Raw genomic sequence first — 15,632 nt, forward strand, 5'->3', positions numbered from 1 at the left:
ACCCAGTAATGCACACTTCAAATACAGAGGTCAAATTTTTAACAAGTTGATCGATCAAGCCCTCTGTTGTATTGTAACTTCTGTATGTCATCTGTGGCCAATCCATTATTCCCCCACCTACCAGGAATCTCTTGGCAGAGGCAAAAAGACAAAACAAACTTAGAAAATTTCTTCCTGATCTTGAAGACATTCAAACAAGTTTCAGGAGACCACTTGTCCAGGAGACAATAACCCACCGACCTTCTGCATGCAGTTATTTTGGCCACACTCAAACTAATCCAATTCCCTTTCAAAAAGGGGATCTGATGGACTAATCAGCTCAGAATCTCACTGAGTTGCACAATGACTCACCTGAACATTGTCAAAACCCTGAATTAAGAAACCATTCACATAAAAAAACTTCCTCAAACTTTTTTTTAAACATGCATAGCAAAATGCCATCATGTCATCCCAGCAACTGTTATTCAATACCTTGCCATAAAATTGGACAAAAAATTTATTCCCAAACAATAAATATCACTTATGGTTTTGACCTTGGCTCAATTGGTAGTACTCACTACTCTTGGGTCTTGAGTTCAACCATTCTCTGGAGACTCCTCAAGTATATAATATCAGCTGACAATCCAACTGGAATACTGTGGGAGTGCTGCATTGTCAGAGGTGCTGCCTTTTGAATGCAAGTTAAATTGAGCCACTGATCCATTTGCTTTCACACAATGAGGAAGAGCAGGGGTGTTCTCCCCAATGTTCAACCCAAATTTATTCTGCATGCAACAATTTAAAATAGGTTTTAGTAATGGAGAAAATAGTAGGAGTAGGTTATTCATCCCTTGAGCCTGCTCTGCCATTCAAATAGATCATGGTTGATCTTCTACCTCAATGTCAACTCGTGCATTATCTGGTCATTTGTTTCATAAATTAGTTGTGTTTTCTACATTACAATAGTGACTCCACTTTAAAAGTACCTCTCATCCACAGGTGGCACGGTGGTTAGCACTGCTGCCTCACAGTTGATTCCCAGCTTGGATCACTGTCTGTGTGGAGTCTGCAAGTTCTCCCTGTGTCTGCGTGGGTTTCCTCCGGGTGCTCCGGTTTCCTCCCACAGTCCCAAAGACGTGCTGGTTAGGTGCATTGGCTATGCTAAATTCTCCCTCAGTGTACCCGAACAGGCGCCGGAGTGTGGTGACTCGGGGACTGCAACTTCATTGCAGTGTTAATGTAAGCCCACTTGTGACTAATAAATAAACTTTAAATATATATATATATAGGGAGAGTCCATTCATGATGATTCCTTGATTCTTTCATTGGCTGCAAAGCGTTTTGGAGCAAATGGCATTATAGAAATACAAGAATTCCCCCTCCTTAATGGCAAAAAGTCAGGATTGGGGAAGGATGTGATGCCAGCAGCAGAACACGACGGACAGATTAGCACGTGAAGACTGGCCACTAAAAGGCTTCGATTGTGGCCAGCCTCTGTCAGCCGTACAAAGAAGAAGCCCGGAGCCCAGGCCACGAGCGGCTCCCTTTAAAAGGGGACGGACGGAGGGAGGGCGGGGTTGAGGTGAGTATTGTCACTGTGATTGGTTGTTGGCAGTGTCAATCAGAGCTGCTTTTCCGCGAGGGAGGGGGCGGTGCTTTGTTTGTCCCGCGAAGAGAATGGGCATGAGGCGCGGCTAACCGTCCGCCCTAACGGACAGCAGCGGCGCGCGCTAGCGGCCTGTGGGGGAAGGGAGGAGAGGACAGCACAGCACAGGCGCCGCTCTACGGTCGGGCCCGCTCTCATTGTTTTTGTTGTGGATGGTTCGCCTTTGCTGCCCCGTTGTTTGGCCGTCCCCGTGCGATGAAAATGGTGGAGCCGGTGGGATTCGTGGAAGCCTGGAAGGCTCAGTTCCCCGAGTCTGAGCCGCCCAAGATGGAGCTGAGGAGCGTCGGCGACATTGAGCAGGAGTTGGAGAGCTGTAAATGCAGCATTCGCAAACTGGAGCTGGAGGTAAACAAGGAGCGGTTCCGCATGATCTACCTACAGACACTGCTGGCCAAGGAGAAGAAGAGTTATGACAAGCAACGATGGGGCTTCAGGAAGTCTTCGGTACTGGGGGAGCAAGACAGTGAGCAACCTCAGGACCACTTGCATCAACATCCTACCCCCGAGGAAAGGGGAGGGGAGAAAACCAGGCAGCACCCTGGGGAGGACAATTCAAACAGGCAGCCAGAGGGAGAGGAGGGGCTGATGGACCCCAGGAGTGAGGTGGAAGACTCGCCAACCAGGCAGAGGGCATCCTCCATGAAGAGGGCCATGGCAACGCCTGAGAGGGATACAGGGCAAGGTTTTGGCCAAGATGGTGAGCAGATGGAGAGGAAGGATAAAGCTCCAGTTGGCACAAGTGTGGCTGCTTTGAGGTCCAATTTTGAAAGAACCAAAAGAACCAATTCCCACTCTGCTGGGGATGGGAAAGGTATGGAGAAGCCTCTGTATGTCAATGTGGAGTACCACCATGAGAAAGGATTGGTGAAAGTCAATGACAAGGAAGTTTCTGACAAGATCAGTACAATTGGGAGTCAGGCCATGCAGATGGAACGGAAAAGGTCATTGCACTCTTTCCCTGGCTCTGGGGGATCTGCGGACTACCGAAAGACTGTGTACAGAGGTCGGTCGACAGACAACAGCTCTGGGTATGACCCTGAGTATGATGACATGGATCTCAACCCCAGATTCTTGAAGGATAATCTTATCCGTGCCACTGTCAATGGAGGCAAACCAGACAAGGTACCTTGGCAGCAAGAATTCCAACCGTATGAAAGCATTTATATTGGTGGAATGATGCAGGATAGTGATGGTAAGCCCAGTGGTGTCTTGAGAGACTGTGGGCAACTCCACAGCACTACAGATCATGAGAAACATCTAACATGGCCGCGGAGGTCCTACTCACCTGGTGCTGATGATGTTGGTGGAGGATATACTCCAGACTGCAGTTCAAATGAAAATTTAACTTCAAGTGAAGATGATTTTTCTTCTGGACAGTCAAGTCATGTTTCCCCCAGCCCCACCACCTATCGTACTTTTAGAGAAAAAAGTCGGTCTCCCTCTCAGAACTCTCAGCAATCATTTGATAGTAGCAGTCCACCCACCCCACAGTCACAAAAGAGACATAAGCACCAAGTTACTGTACAAGAAGCAATGATTGTTGGTCTCAGGAAATCAGGACAAATTTGGGCTGCTGAAGTTGACCTTGCTCAGAGGAGTATTCAAGAGGACAGTTTCCATGGAGACCCAGGTAACCAACTTTTCAATTGTTCATCCTATTTTCTGAGGGGTTTGAGAGCAGAGATGAAAAAAACGTTATTGAGCTATAAGTCAGCAGCTTGTTATATTTCTATGCTACTAGGTAGTATTTAGTAGGTTGCTGGTTCCTTGCGCAGTTCCTGTTTTTCTACCTCTAACTGTTGTAGGTTTGTTAGCATAGGAAATCTTTTCACTTTTGTGTTAGTCGGAATCCAAAGCAAGTTTGAAAACTATCTGGCAAAAACATAATGTATAACACACAAATTGTAAATATTTTGTGTAACTAGGTGAAATATTAAGATTAGAGTTTGGTCTATTAGTAAAGAAAATCTAAAGTTCAGTTATAGCTAGTGATGTGTTTTTCAGATTAAAATGAACTGATGGTCATTGGCAAGATTTGAATTCAATGCTTTGTTTGAATGAAGGAAATACCAAGTAAACCAAGGCCAGGTATTCTCAAATGTATATGATTAATGTAAGAAAGTTATAACTGCATAATTCAAGAAGCAGATGTGGCTGTAAAACTGCTTTTCCAGCAGACCATTAATTATCTTTTCTACAGTGTGTTTGTCAGCTATGGAGGCACTGTTATTTCCAAAGGATTACATTTGCTACGCTCATTTTGGAAAAACGTGCACAGGAAGCTGTCATTCCTGCTACAGTACAAATGTTTACAAATTAAGTTGGCAGTGTGAGATTACATTAAGGATATGTGTTTGAGCTTTTCAACCAAGGTGTGGTTTTTAATGTAGCATTGTGTTTTCCTCAAGTTTTCTAAACTCAGTAAAAGTTGAGCACCACCTCTTTCCTCATCCCAAAATAAGTTTAATCTGTCTTTTCATTAATGACATTGTAATTTAGATTTTAAAATATAATACTTTTCACATTAAACATTTTGATGATTACCATTACCTGTCCATAGATTATTGATGCTGAACATTTTACCTATTTCTAGTCTTGGCTGAGTTATGTTCATCTACTTCAAATCATGGCACTAAACTTTCATTTAGTAATGCTTTTTCAATGGAGGTTCCCTGGCAACCATTGGGGGAAGCAGTAGTACTTCGCAAGCCTGCCACTGACACAAGTTGTGCTTCAAAGTGTCTATGTGAAACAGTCTTTTAGAAACAGTTTATATTTGTATAGTGCCTTTAATGCAGGCTTGTCCAACCTGCAAGCCCACTACCCAGCCTGCCAGGCCTCTATTTGGCTTTTGGACTCCGTGTTCAAAATGCCAGTAAGTGAACTAGGATCACTAGTGAGCCAATCAGCAGCAACTGTGGGAGTGGAGGAGCTACCAAGTGAGAGTGAATGTACATGTGTGTGAGAGAGAGAGAGCCTGGCTCACTCCCAGTGTCATGGTTTCACATTTACTCCCACACACCAACTAACACAGTGGGTGACGGTAAGTGAATAAGTACCCTGAGAGTGAGCTGGGAAAACACAATTTAACCTTCCCATGCCCGAGTAGTTAATTTATTATTGATTTATTATTGTCACATGTATTAGTATACAGTGAAAAGTATTGTTTCTTGCACGCTATACAGACAAAGCATACTGTTCATAGAGAAGGAAAGGAGAGGATGCCGAATGTAGCTAGGGTGCAGAGAAAGATAACCTTAATGTAAGGTAGGTCTATTTAAAAGTCTGATGGCAGCAGAAAGAAAATGTTCTTGAGTCGATTGGTACGTGATCTAAGACTTTTGTATCTTTTTCAAAACGGTGGAAGAGAGAATGTCCAGAGTGCGTGGGGTCCGTGATGATGCTGGCTGCTTTTCCGAGGCAACGGGAAGTGTAGACAGTCTGAATGGATGGGAGGCTGGTTTGTGTGATGGACTGGGCTTTGTTCGCGACCCTTTGTAGTTTCTTGGAGTCTTGGACAGAGCAGGAGCCATACCAAGCTGTGATACAACCAGAAAGAATGCTTTCTATGGTACATCTGTAAAACTTGGTGTGAGTTGTAGTGGGCATGCCAAATTCCTTTAGTCTCCTGAGTAAGTAGAGGCATTGGTGGGCTTTCTTAACTACAGCGTCGGTGTGAAGGGGCCAGGGTAGATTGTTGGTAATCTTCAATAATTACCCAATATTTTAAATAATTAATTGCTTTGACATTGCTTTATTTTTGCACAGCTAGTTGTTTTTTGTCTTCATACAACGTTGCGTTTAAGTGTATTGTTTTGAATTTTCTTAGCCCTTGGAGTGTGAAAAAAATTGAAATGTGGCCCCTCACAGAAAAGTTGAACAAGCCTGTTTTAAAGAACAAAGAAAATTACAGCACAGGAACAGGCCCATCGGCCCTCCAACCCTGCACCGACCATGATGCCCGACTTAACTAAAGCCGCTACCCTTCCGGGGACCATGTCCCTCTATTCCCATCCTATTCATGTACTTGTCAAGATACCCCATAAAAGTCATTACCGTATCCGCTTCCACTACCTCCCCGGCAACGAGTTCCAGGCACCCACTACTCTGTATAAAAAATCTGCCTCATACATCTCCTTTAAACCTTGCCCCTCGCACCTTAAACCTATGCCCCCTAGTAATTGACTCTTTCACCCTGGGAAAAAGCTTCTGACTTTCCACTCTGTCCATGCCTCTTATAATCTTGTAGACTTCTAACAGGTCTCCCCTCAACCTCCGTCGCTCCAGTGAGAACCAACCAAGTTTCTCCAACCTCTCCTCATACCAGGCAACATCCTGGTAAACCTTTTCTGTACCCTCTCCAAAGCCTCCACATCCTTCTGGTAGCGTGGCGACCAGAATTGAACACCATATTCCAAGGGCGGCCTAACTAAGGTTAACTAAAGGTGCAACATGACTTGCCAATTTTTAAACTCAATACCCCGGCCGATGAAGGCAAGCATGCTGTATGACGTCTTGACTACCTTCTCCACCTGCATTGCCACTTTCAGTGATTGTGTACCTATACACCCAGATCCCTTTGCCTATCAATACTCTTAAGGGTTCTGCCATTTACTGTATATTTCCTATCTGTATTAGACCTTCCAAAATGCATTACCTCACATTTCCGGATTAAACTCCATCTGCCATCTCTCTGCCCAAGTCTCCAACTGATCTATATCCACCAATCTTTATGTCGTCTGCAAACTTGCTAATCAATCCAGTTACATTTTCCTCCAAATCATTTAGTGTATATATATATACATATATTACAAACAGCAAAGGCCCCAGCCCTGATCCCTGAGGAACACCACTTGTCACAGCCCTCCATTCAGAAACATTAATGCAACAAAATGTCCCAAAGTGCTTCACAGGCATGTTATAAAATAAAATTTGACGCCAAATCACAATCTGATACGAGGGCAAAAAGCCAAAATCTTGGCCGAAGAGGTACAATGACGCGACAGAGTACAGGAATGAGATAGAGAATCTGGTGAACTGGTACAGCAACAATAATCTTTCCCTCAATGTCAAGAAAATGAAGGGGATTGTCATCAACTTCAGGAAGCATAGAGGGGAGCATGCTCCTGTCTACATCAATGGGGACGAAGTAGAAAAGGTCGAGAGCTTCATGTTTTTAGGTGTCCAGATCACCAACAACATGTCCTCGTCCCCCCATGCTGACACTATAGTTAAGAAAGCCCACTAACGCATCTACTTTCTCATAAGACTAAGGAAATTTGGCATGTCAGCTATGACTTTCACCCAATTTTTACAGATGTACCATAGAAAGCATTCTTTCTTTCTGGTTGTATCACAGTTTTGTATGGCTCCTGCTCTGCCCAAGACCGCAAGGAACTACAAAAGGTTGTGACTGTAGCCCAATCCATCACGCAAATCAGCCTCCCATCCATTGACTCTGTCTACACTTCCTGCTGCCTCGGCAAAGCAGCCAGCATAATTAAGGACCCCATGCACCCCGGACATTCTCTCTTCCACCTTCTTCCATCAAGAAAAAGATATAAAAGTCTAAGGTCATGTACCAACCGATTCAAGAAAAGCTTCTTCCCTGCTGCCATCAGACTTTTGAATGGACCTACCTTGCATTAAGTTTCTCTACACCCTAGCTATGACTGTAACACTACATTCTGCACTCTCTCATTTCCTTCTCTATGAACGGTATGCTCTGTCTGTATAACACGCAAAAAACAATACTTTTCACTGTATACTAATACATGTGACAATAAATCCAATCAAAAAGGTTTGAGGAGCATCTTAAAAGAGGAAAGGGTGGTAGAGAGGTGGTGAGGCTTGGGGAGGGAATTCCAGAGCTTTGGGCCTAGGTAGCTGAAGACGCAGTCATCAATGGTGGGGCAATTAGTATCCGGGATGCTCAAGAGGCCTAATTTGCAGAGCACGGGTTTTTTGGAGGGTGTGTGGATGGAGGAGGTAACAGAAGTAAGGGAGAAGCAAGGGCATGTAGGAATAAGGGTTTCTCCAGCAAATGAGATGAGACAAAGCCATTTTTTTGGTGATGTTGTTATGGAAAGGGAAAAAGGCAGTGTTAGTGAAGGCATGAACATGAGGTTGGAAACTCCCCTCGGTGTCATTTATGACATCAAGGCTTCAGATTGTATTTTAATTCCAAACAGTTGCCAGGCAGAAGGGGGGAGACAGAAAATAGGCAACCAAAGTGTCATAGGGAAAATGCTCAAATCCATTATTAAGGGGGTTAAAGCAGAATATTTAGGTAACCATGATTTGACCAAGGCTTTGTGAAAAGGAAATCGTGAAGAACTGATCTTAATTTTTTAAAAGTAAGGTGGATAAAGGGGATCCAGTAGATATGGTGTTCCTGGATTGATAATATATCACATCAAAGGTTACTATATAAGACAAGGGCACGTGGTTTTGGGGTAACATTAGAATGGATAAAGGATTGTTGGCTAACAGGCAGCAGTGAGTACAGATAAATGGGTCATTTTTAGGTTGGCGAGCTGTAACTAATGGATTGCCACAAGGATCAGTGATGGGTCCTCAACTATTTACGATCTGTAACAATGAGTTGGATGAAGTAACCAAATGTATGGTAGCTAAATTTGCCAATGACACCAATATCGTTAGAAAAGTAAATTGTCAAGAGGAGATGAGGGGATGTGTTGACTGGGAGTGTCTCGGAGGGGAGTGTTGAACCGTTGGAGAAAATCTCCATTACAAAGGAGGAAGTGTTAGGTTTGTTAGAGAATTTAAAGACTGACAAATCCCCAGGGCCTGATGGAATCTATCCAAGGCTGCTCAGGGAGACGAGAGATGAAATCGCTGGGCCTCTGACGCAAATCTTTGTCTCGTCACTGGACGCAGGTGAGGTCCCAGAGGATTGGAGGATAGCTAATGTGGTCCCGTTATTTAAGAAGGGTAGGAAGGATAACCCAGGTAATTATAGGCCGGTGAGCTTGACGTCCGTGGTGGGGAAGTTGTTGGAGAAGATTCTTAGAGATAGGATGTATGCGCATTTAGAAAGGAATAAACTCATTAACGATAGTCAGCATGGTTTTTGTGAGAGGGAGAAATCATAGAAATCATAGAAACCCTACAGTGCAGAAGGAGGCCATTCGGCCCATCGAGTCTGCACCGACCACAATCCCACCCCACATATTTACCCGCTAATCCCTCTAACCTACGCATCCCAGGACTCTAAGGGGCAATTTTTAACCTGGCCAATCAACCTAACCTGCACATCTTTGGACTGTGGGAGGAAACCGGAGCACCCGGAGGAAATCCACGCAGACACGAGGAGAATGTGCAAACTCCACACAGACAGTGACCCGAGCCGGGAATCGAACCCGGGACCCTGGAGCTGTGAAGCAGCAGTGCTAACCACTGTGCTACCGTGCCGCCATGGTCATGCCTCACTAACCTGGTGAAGTTTTTTGAAGAAGTGACCAAAATGGTTGACGAGGGAAGGGCCGTGGATTTCGTCTATATGGACTTTAGTAAAGCGTTTGACAAAGTCCCTCATGGTAGGCTGGTGAAAAAGGTTGGATCTCATGGGATAAAGGGGGAGGTGGCTAGATGGGTGGAGAACTGGCTTGGTCACAGAAGACAGAGGTTGGTAGTGGAAGGGTCTTTTTCCGGCTGGAGGCCTGTGACTAGTGGTGTTCCGCAGGGCTCTGTATTGGGACCTCTGCTGTTTGTGATTTATATAAATGATCTGGAAGAAGGTGTAACTGGGGTGATCAGTAAGTTTGCGGACGACACAAAATTGGCAGGACTTGCAGATAGTGAGGAGCATTGTCAGAAGCTACAGAAGGATATAGATAGGCTGGAAATTTGGGCAAAGAAATGGCAGATGGAGTTCAATCCTGATGAATGCGAAGTGATGCATTTTGGTAGAAATAATGTAGGGAGGAGCTATATGATAAATGGCAGAACCATAAAGGGTGTAGATACGCAGAGGGACCTAGGTGTGCAAGTCCACAGATCCTTGAAGGTGACGTCACAGGTGGAGAAGGCGGTGAAGAAGGCATATGGCATGCTTGCCTTTATAGGACGGGGCATAGAGTATAAAAGTTGGGGTCTGATGTTGCAGATGTATAGAATGTTGGTTCGGCCGCATCTGGAATACTGCGTCCAGTTCTGGTCGCCACACTACCAGAAGGACGTGGAGGCTTTGGAGAGAGTACAGAGGAGGTTTACCAGGATGTTACCTGGTATGGAGGGGCCTAGTTATGAGGAGAGATTGGGTAAACTGGGGTTGTTCTCCCTGGAAAGACGGAGGATGAGGGGAGACTTAATAGAGGTGTATAAAATTATGAAAGGCATAGATAGGGTGAACGGTGGGAAGCTTTTCCCCAGGTCGGTGGTGACGTTCACGAGGGGTCATAGGTTCAAGGTGAAGGGGGGGGAGGTTTAACACAGATATCAGACGGACATATTTTACATAGAGGGTGGTGGGGGCCTGGAATGCGCTGCCAGGCAAGGTGGTGGAGGCGGACACACTGGGAACGTTTAAGACTTATCTAGACAGCCATATGAACGGAGTGGGAATGGAGGGATACAAAAGAATGGTCTAGTTTGGACCAGGGAGCGGCGCGGGCTTGGAGGGCCGAAGGGCCTGTTCCTGTGCTGTTTTGTTCTTTGAGATGGAGAGCTTGCAAAGGAATATCAACAGATTAACTGTGTGGGCAAAAATTTGGCAGATGGAGTATAACTTTGGTAAATATGAACTTGTCCACTTTGGCAGGAAGCTTAGGAAAACAGTGTATTATTTAAATTGAGAGCGCTGGCAGAACTTGGTGGTACAGAGGGATCTGGGAATCCTGGCATAGAAATCACAAAGTTAGTATGCAGGCACAGCAAGTGATTAGGAAGGTAAATAGAATGTTGCTGTTCATTAGAAGAGAAATGGAATAAAGAAGTAGGGAAGTTTGACAGCAGCTGCACAGGGCCGCATCTAGAATGTTGTGTGCAGCTTGGTCTCCTTATTTAAAAAAATATATATTAGAAGCAGTTCAGAAAAGGTTCACTAGACTCATTCCTGGGCTGAAAGGTTGAACAGATTCAGCCTATATCCATTCGAGTTTAGAAGAATGAGAGGTGAGATCACATGGGATTTAGGAGTAATTTATTAGTTTGGATAGGTGACTGGCTGATGGAAGAAGACAAAAATTCGGGATAAATGTTTTTTTTTGCTGGATGGCAAAAAGTAACTAGTGGGGTGCCACAGGGTTCGGTCCTTGGGCCTCAGCTATTTACAATCTATATTAACGACTTGGATACAGGGATAGAAGGCTCTATAGCCAAATTTGCAAATGACAAAAAAATAGGCGGGACAGTAAGTTGCAATGAGGAAATAACCCTACAGATAGATATAGATAGGTTAGGAGAGTGGGCCAAAAGATGGCAGATGGAGTTTAACGTGGATAAGTGTGAGATCCTGCATTTTGCTCGGAAAAATGGGAAGGCGACTTATCTAAATGGGGAAAGACTTTGGGGTGCTCCGGCGCAGAGGGATCTGGGTGTCCTCATTAATGAGTCACAGAATACTAGCATGCAGGTACAGCAGATAGTAAAGAAAGAGAGTAGAATGTTTGCATTTATAGCTAAAGGAATAGAATATAAAGGTGAGGAAGTATTGTTGCAACCAATAAAAGGCATTGGTGAGGCTGCACCTGGAGTATTGTGCATAGTTTTGGTCCCCTTATTTGAGGAAAGATGTAGTGGCATTGGAGGCAGTTCAGAGGAAGTTCACTAGATTGATTCCAGAGATGAGGGGTTTGCCATATGAAGAGAGATTGAGCAGCTTAGGCCTATACTCTCCGGAATTTAGAAGAATGAGGGGAAGGTCAAATTGAGGTATGTAAGATAATAAAAGATATGGATAAAGTAGACGTGGAGCGGATGCTTCCTCTTGTGGGGTATTCTAGGATGAGAAATCATAATCTTAGGATAAGAGGAAGCAAATTTAAAACAGAGTTGAGGAGAAACTTCTTTTCCCAAAGGGTTGTGAATGTGTGGAATTCGCTACCCCAAAGTGCAGTGGATGCTGGGACAGTGAGTAAATTTAAGGAGGAGTTAGACAGATTTTTAATTGGTAATGGGTTCAAGGGTTATGGGGGGAAGGTAGGAAAGTGGGGATGAGGAGCTTATCAGTTATGATTAAATGGCAGAGCAGACTGGACGAGCCAAATGGCCTAATTCTGCTTCTATGATTACATCTTATGAACTATCTTATTGACAAATATAAGATCCTGAGGGGACTTGACAGAGTGGATACCTGGGAGGATGTTTAGAATAGAATAGAAACCCTACAGTGCAGAAGGAGGCCATTCGGCCCATCAAGTCTGCACCGACCACAATCCCACCCAGGCCCTACCCGCTAATCCCTTTTTTTTTACCCGCTAATCCCTCTAACCTACGCATCCCAGGACTCTAAGGGGCAATTTTTAACCTGGCCAATCAACCTAACCCGCACATCTTTGGACTGTGGGAGGAAACCGGAGCACCCGGAGGAAACCCACGCAGACACGAGGAGAATGCGCAAACTCCACACAGACAGTGACCCGAGCCGGGAATCGAACCCGGGACCTTGGAGCTGTGAAGCAGCAGTGCTAACCACTGTGCTACCGTGCCGCCTGTAATTCGTTTCTTCTTGTGGGTGACACTGAAATTAGGGAACACAGTTTTGAGACAGATGAGGAGAAATTTTTCTCCCAAAAGGTCGTTAATATATGGAATTTACTTTCCTCGAAAGTAGTGGAGGTTGGGTCTTTGAATTTAGAGTCATAGAGGTTTACAGCATGGAAACAGGCCCTTCAGCCCAACTTGTTCATGCTGCCCTTTTTTTTTAAAACCCCAAAGCATATCCCTCTATACCCATCTTACCCATGTAACTGTCTAATTGCTTTTTAAAAGACAAAATTGTACCCGCCTCTACTACTACCTCTGGCAGCTTGTTCCAGACACACTCCTCCATCTGTGTGAAAAAATTGCCCCTCTGGACACTTTTGTATCTTTCCCCTCTCACCTTAAACCCTATGCCCTCTAGTTTTAGTCTCCCCTACCTTTGGGAAAAGATATTGACTATCTAGCTGATCTATGCCCCTCATTATTTTATAGACCTCTAAAAGATCACCCCTCAGCCTTCTACACTCCAGAGAAAAAAGTCCCAGTCTACCCAGCCTCTCCTTATAACTCAATCCATCAAGTCCCAGTAACATCCTAGTAAATTTTTTTTGCACTCTTTCTAGTTTAATAATAGCCTTTCTTTAATAGGGTGACAGGAACTGTACACAGTATTCCAAGTATTTACCATTTATATAGATGATCTGGAGGAGGGGACGGAGTGTAGGGTAACAAAGTTTGCAGACGACACAAAGATAAGTGGAAAAGTGAATCGTGTGGAGGACGGAGAAGATCTGCAGAGAGATTTGGACAGGCTGAGTGAGTGGGCGAGGATATGGCAAATGGAGTATAACGTTGATAAATGCGAGGTTATACACTTTGGAGGAAATAATAACAAATGGGATTACTATCTCAATGGAAACAAATTAAAACATGCTACCGTGCAAAGGGACCTGGGGGTCCTTGTGCATGAGACGCAAAAGCCCAGAATGCAGGTACAACAGGTGATCAAGAAGGCAAATGGGATGTTGGCCTATATTGCGAGGGGGATAGAATATAAAAGCAGGGATGTCTTGATGCACCTGTACAGGGCATTGGTGAGGCCACAGCTGGAATACTGTGTGCAGTATTGGTCCCCTTATATGAGGAAGGATATATTGGCATTGGAGGGAGTGCAGAGAAGGTTCACCAGGTTGATACCGGAGATGAGGGGTTTGGATTATGAGGAGAGGCTGAGGAGATTGGGTTTGTACTCGTTGGAGTTTAGAAGGATGAGGGGGGATCTTATGGAGACTTATAAGATAATGCGGGGGCTGGATAGGGTGGAGGCGGAGAGATTCTTTCCACTTAGTAAGGAAGTTAAAACTAGAGGACACAGCCTCAAAATAAAGGGGGGTCGGTTTAAGACAGAGTTGAGGAGGAACTTCTTCTCCCAGAGGGTGGTGAATCTCTGGAATTCTCTGCCCACTGAGGTGGTGGAGGCTACCTCGCTGAATATGTTTAAAGCGCGGATGGATGGATTCCTGATCGGTAAGGGAATTAAGGGTTATGGGGATCAGGCGGGTAAGTGGTACTGATCCACGTCAGATCAGCCATGATCTTATTGAATGGCGGGGCAGGCTCGAGGGGCTAGATGGCCTACTCCTGCTCCTATTTCTTATGTTCTTATGTTAAGTGTGGCCGTACCAATGTCTTGTACAACTTCAACAAGATGTCCCAACTCCTGTACTCAGTTATCTGACCAATGAAACAAAGCATGCTGAATGCCTTCTTTACCACTCTGTCCACCTGTGACTCCACTTTCAAGGAGCTATGAGCATGTACCCCTAGATTTCTTTGTTCTGTAACTCTCCCCAATGCCCTACCATTAACTGTGTAAATCTGCCCTGGTTCAATCTACCAAAATGCATCACCTCACATTTATCTAAATTAAACTCCATCTGCCATTTGTCAGCCCACTGGCCCAATTGATCAAGATCCCGTTGCAATCCGAGATAACCACCTTCACTGTCCACTATGCCACCAATCTTGGTGTCATCTGCAAACTTACTAACCATACCTCCTATATTCTCATCCAAATCATTAATATAAATGACAAATAACAGTGGACCCAGCACTGATCCCTGAGGCACACCGCTGGTCACAGGCCTCCAGTTTGAAAAACAACCCTCTACAACCACCCTCTGGCTTCTGTCATCAAGGCAATTTTGCATCCATTCAGCTACCTCACTCTGGATCCCGTGATATTTAACCTTACGCAACAACCTACCATGAGATACCTTGTCAAAGGCCTTGCTAAAGTCCATGTAGGCAACAACAACTGCAACTGAATTTATTCAATGTTGAGTTAGATTTTTGTTAGGCAAGGGAATCGAGGGCTGTGGAGGGGGCAGAGTGAAAGTGGAGCTGAGACCAGAACCATGATCTTATTGAATGGTGGAACAGGTGCGAAGGGCCAAATTGCTTACTCCTGCTCCTATGTTCCTATTAACTACCTACATTGAGTTGCGCCCATAAAGAGGCAGGCAAGGTTAGCGGCTAAGTGTCACAACCATTGTGCATATTCCAGACTACCTGTGAGCATCCTACTCAGGTCTTCGACTCCACCTTAACCCTGTGCATTTGCCGTGGTTAACCTACCTAGATTACACATCTTTGAGTACTAAGGGGCAATTTAGTATGGCCAATCCACCTAACCTGTGCATTTTTGGACTGTGGTAAGAAACCATAGCACCTGGAGGAAACCCACATAGACCCATGGAGAATGTGCAAACTTCACACAGATGGTCACCCAAGGCTGGAATCGAACCTGGGTCCCAGGCGCTGTGAGGCAGCAGTGCTAACCAGTGTGTTGCCAATGAGCATTTGCTGATCTATTTGGTGTTCATTTGTAAAATTATAAAAACTTCTAAAATGCTAAGAGTTGTAAAAATTTCATGGTTCTGTTAGAAAAAGTACTTTTTTTTTCCTGTACTGAAGAGAAGCAGGTGCAAGCAGTACACAGACTGAAACAGTGTATCAGAGGCAAAAACAGCAGGCTTACCTATCAAAGTTGCTGAAGTGCAGATATTACCCCTTCTCTCTCACACAGAAGGGAGGTACTTCTCTTTGAGTGGTTGAGTGTTACTTCAGGCATTTGAATCAGAGCATGTTTTTGAATTTTAACCAATCAATTTGAAGTAGGCATTTGAATAGCAGTAGCCTATCAGATTTGAATTTGATGTTTTGATCTGTAAAACAATCCTACTGTGGGGATTTCAGTATGTCATCAGGGTTATAAGAATAGCTCCTAGCTCCAGAGAGCCAGACAGCAACTGCCAGAGAG

General features: G+C 44.6%; 1 protein-coding gene across 1 annotated transcript in view; it reads left to right on the plus strand.

The window, feature by feature from the left end:
- Positions 1 to 1,625: 1,625 nt before the first annotated feature.
- The window catches only part of LOC144502618 (breakpoint cluster region protein), a 632,965-nt gene continuing 618,958 nt past the window's right edge, over positions 1,626 to 15,632 (plus strand). Inside the window, exon 1 of the mRNA XM_078226759.1 lies at positions 1,626 to 3,275. Coding sequence (XP_078082885.1) covers positions 1,841 to 3,275 — 1,435 coding nt within the window. The 5' untranslated portion in view covers positions 1,626 to 1,840. The remainder of the gene's footprint in view (positions 3,276 to 15,632) is intronic.

The sequence above is a fragment of the Mustelus asterias genome, chromosome 13, assembly GCF_964213995.1.
Source record: "Mustelus asterias chromosome 13, sMusAst1.hap1.1, whole genome shotgun sequence".
Classification (NCBI taxonomy): domain Eukaryota; kingdom Metazoa; phylum Chordata; class Chondrichthyes; order Carcharhiniformes; family Triakidae; genus Mustelus; species Mustelus asterias.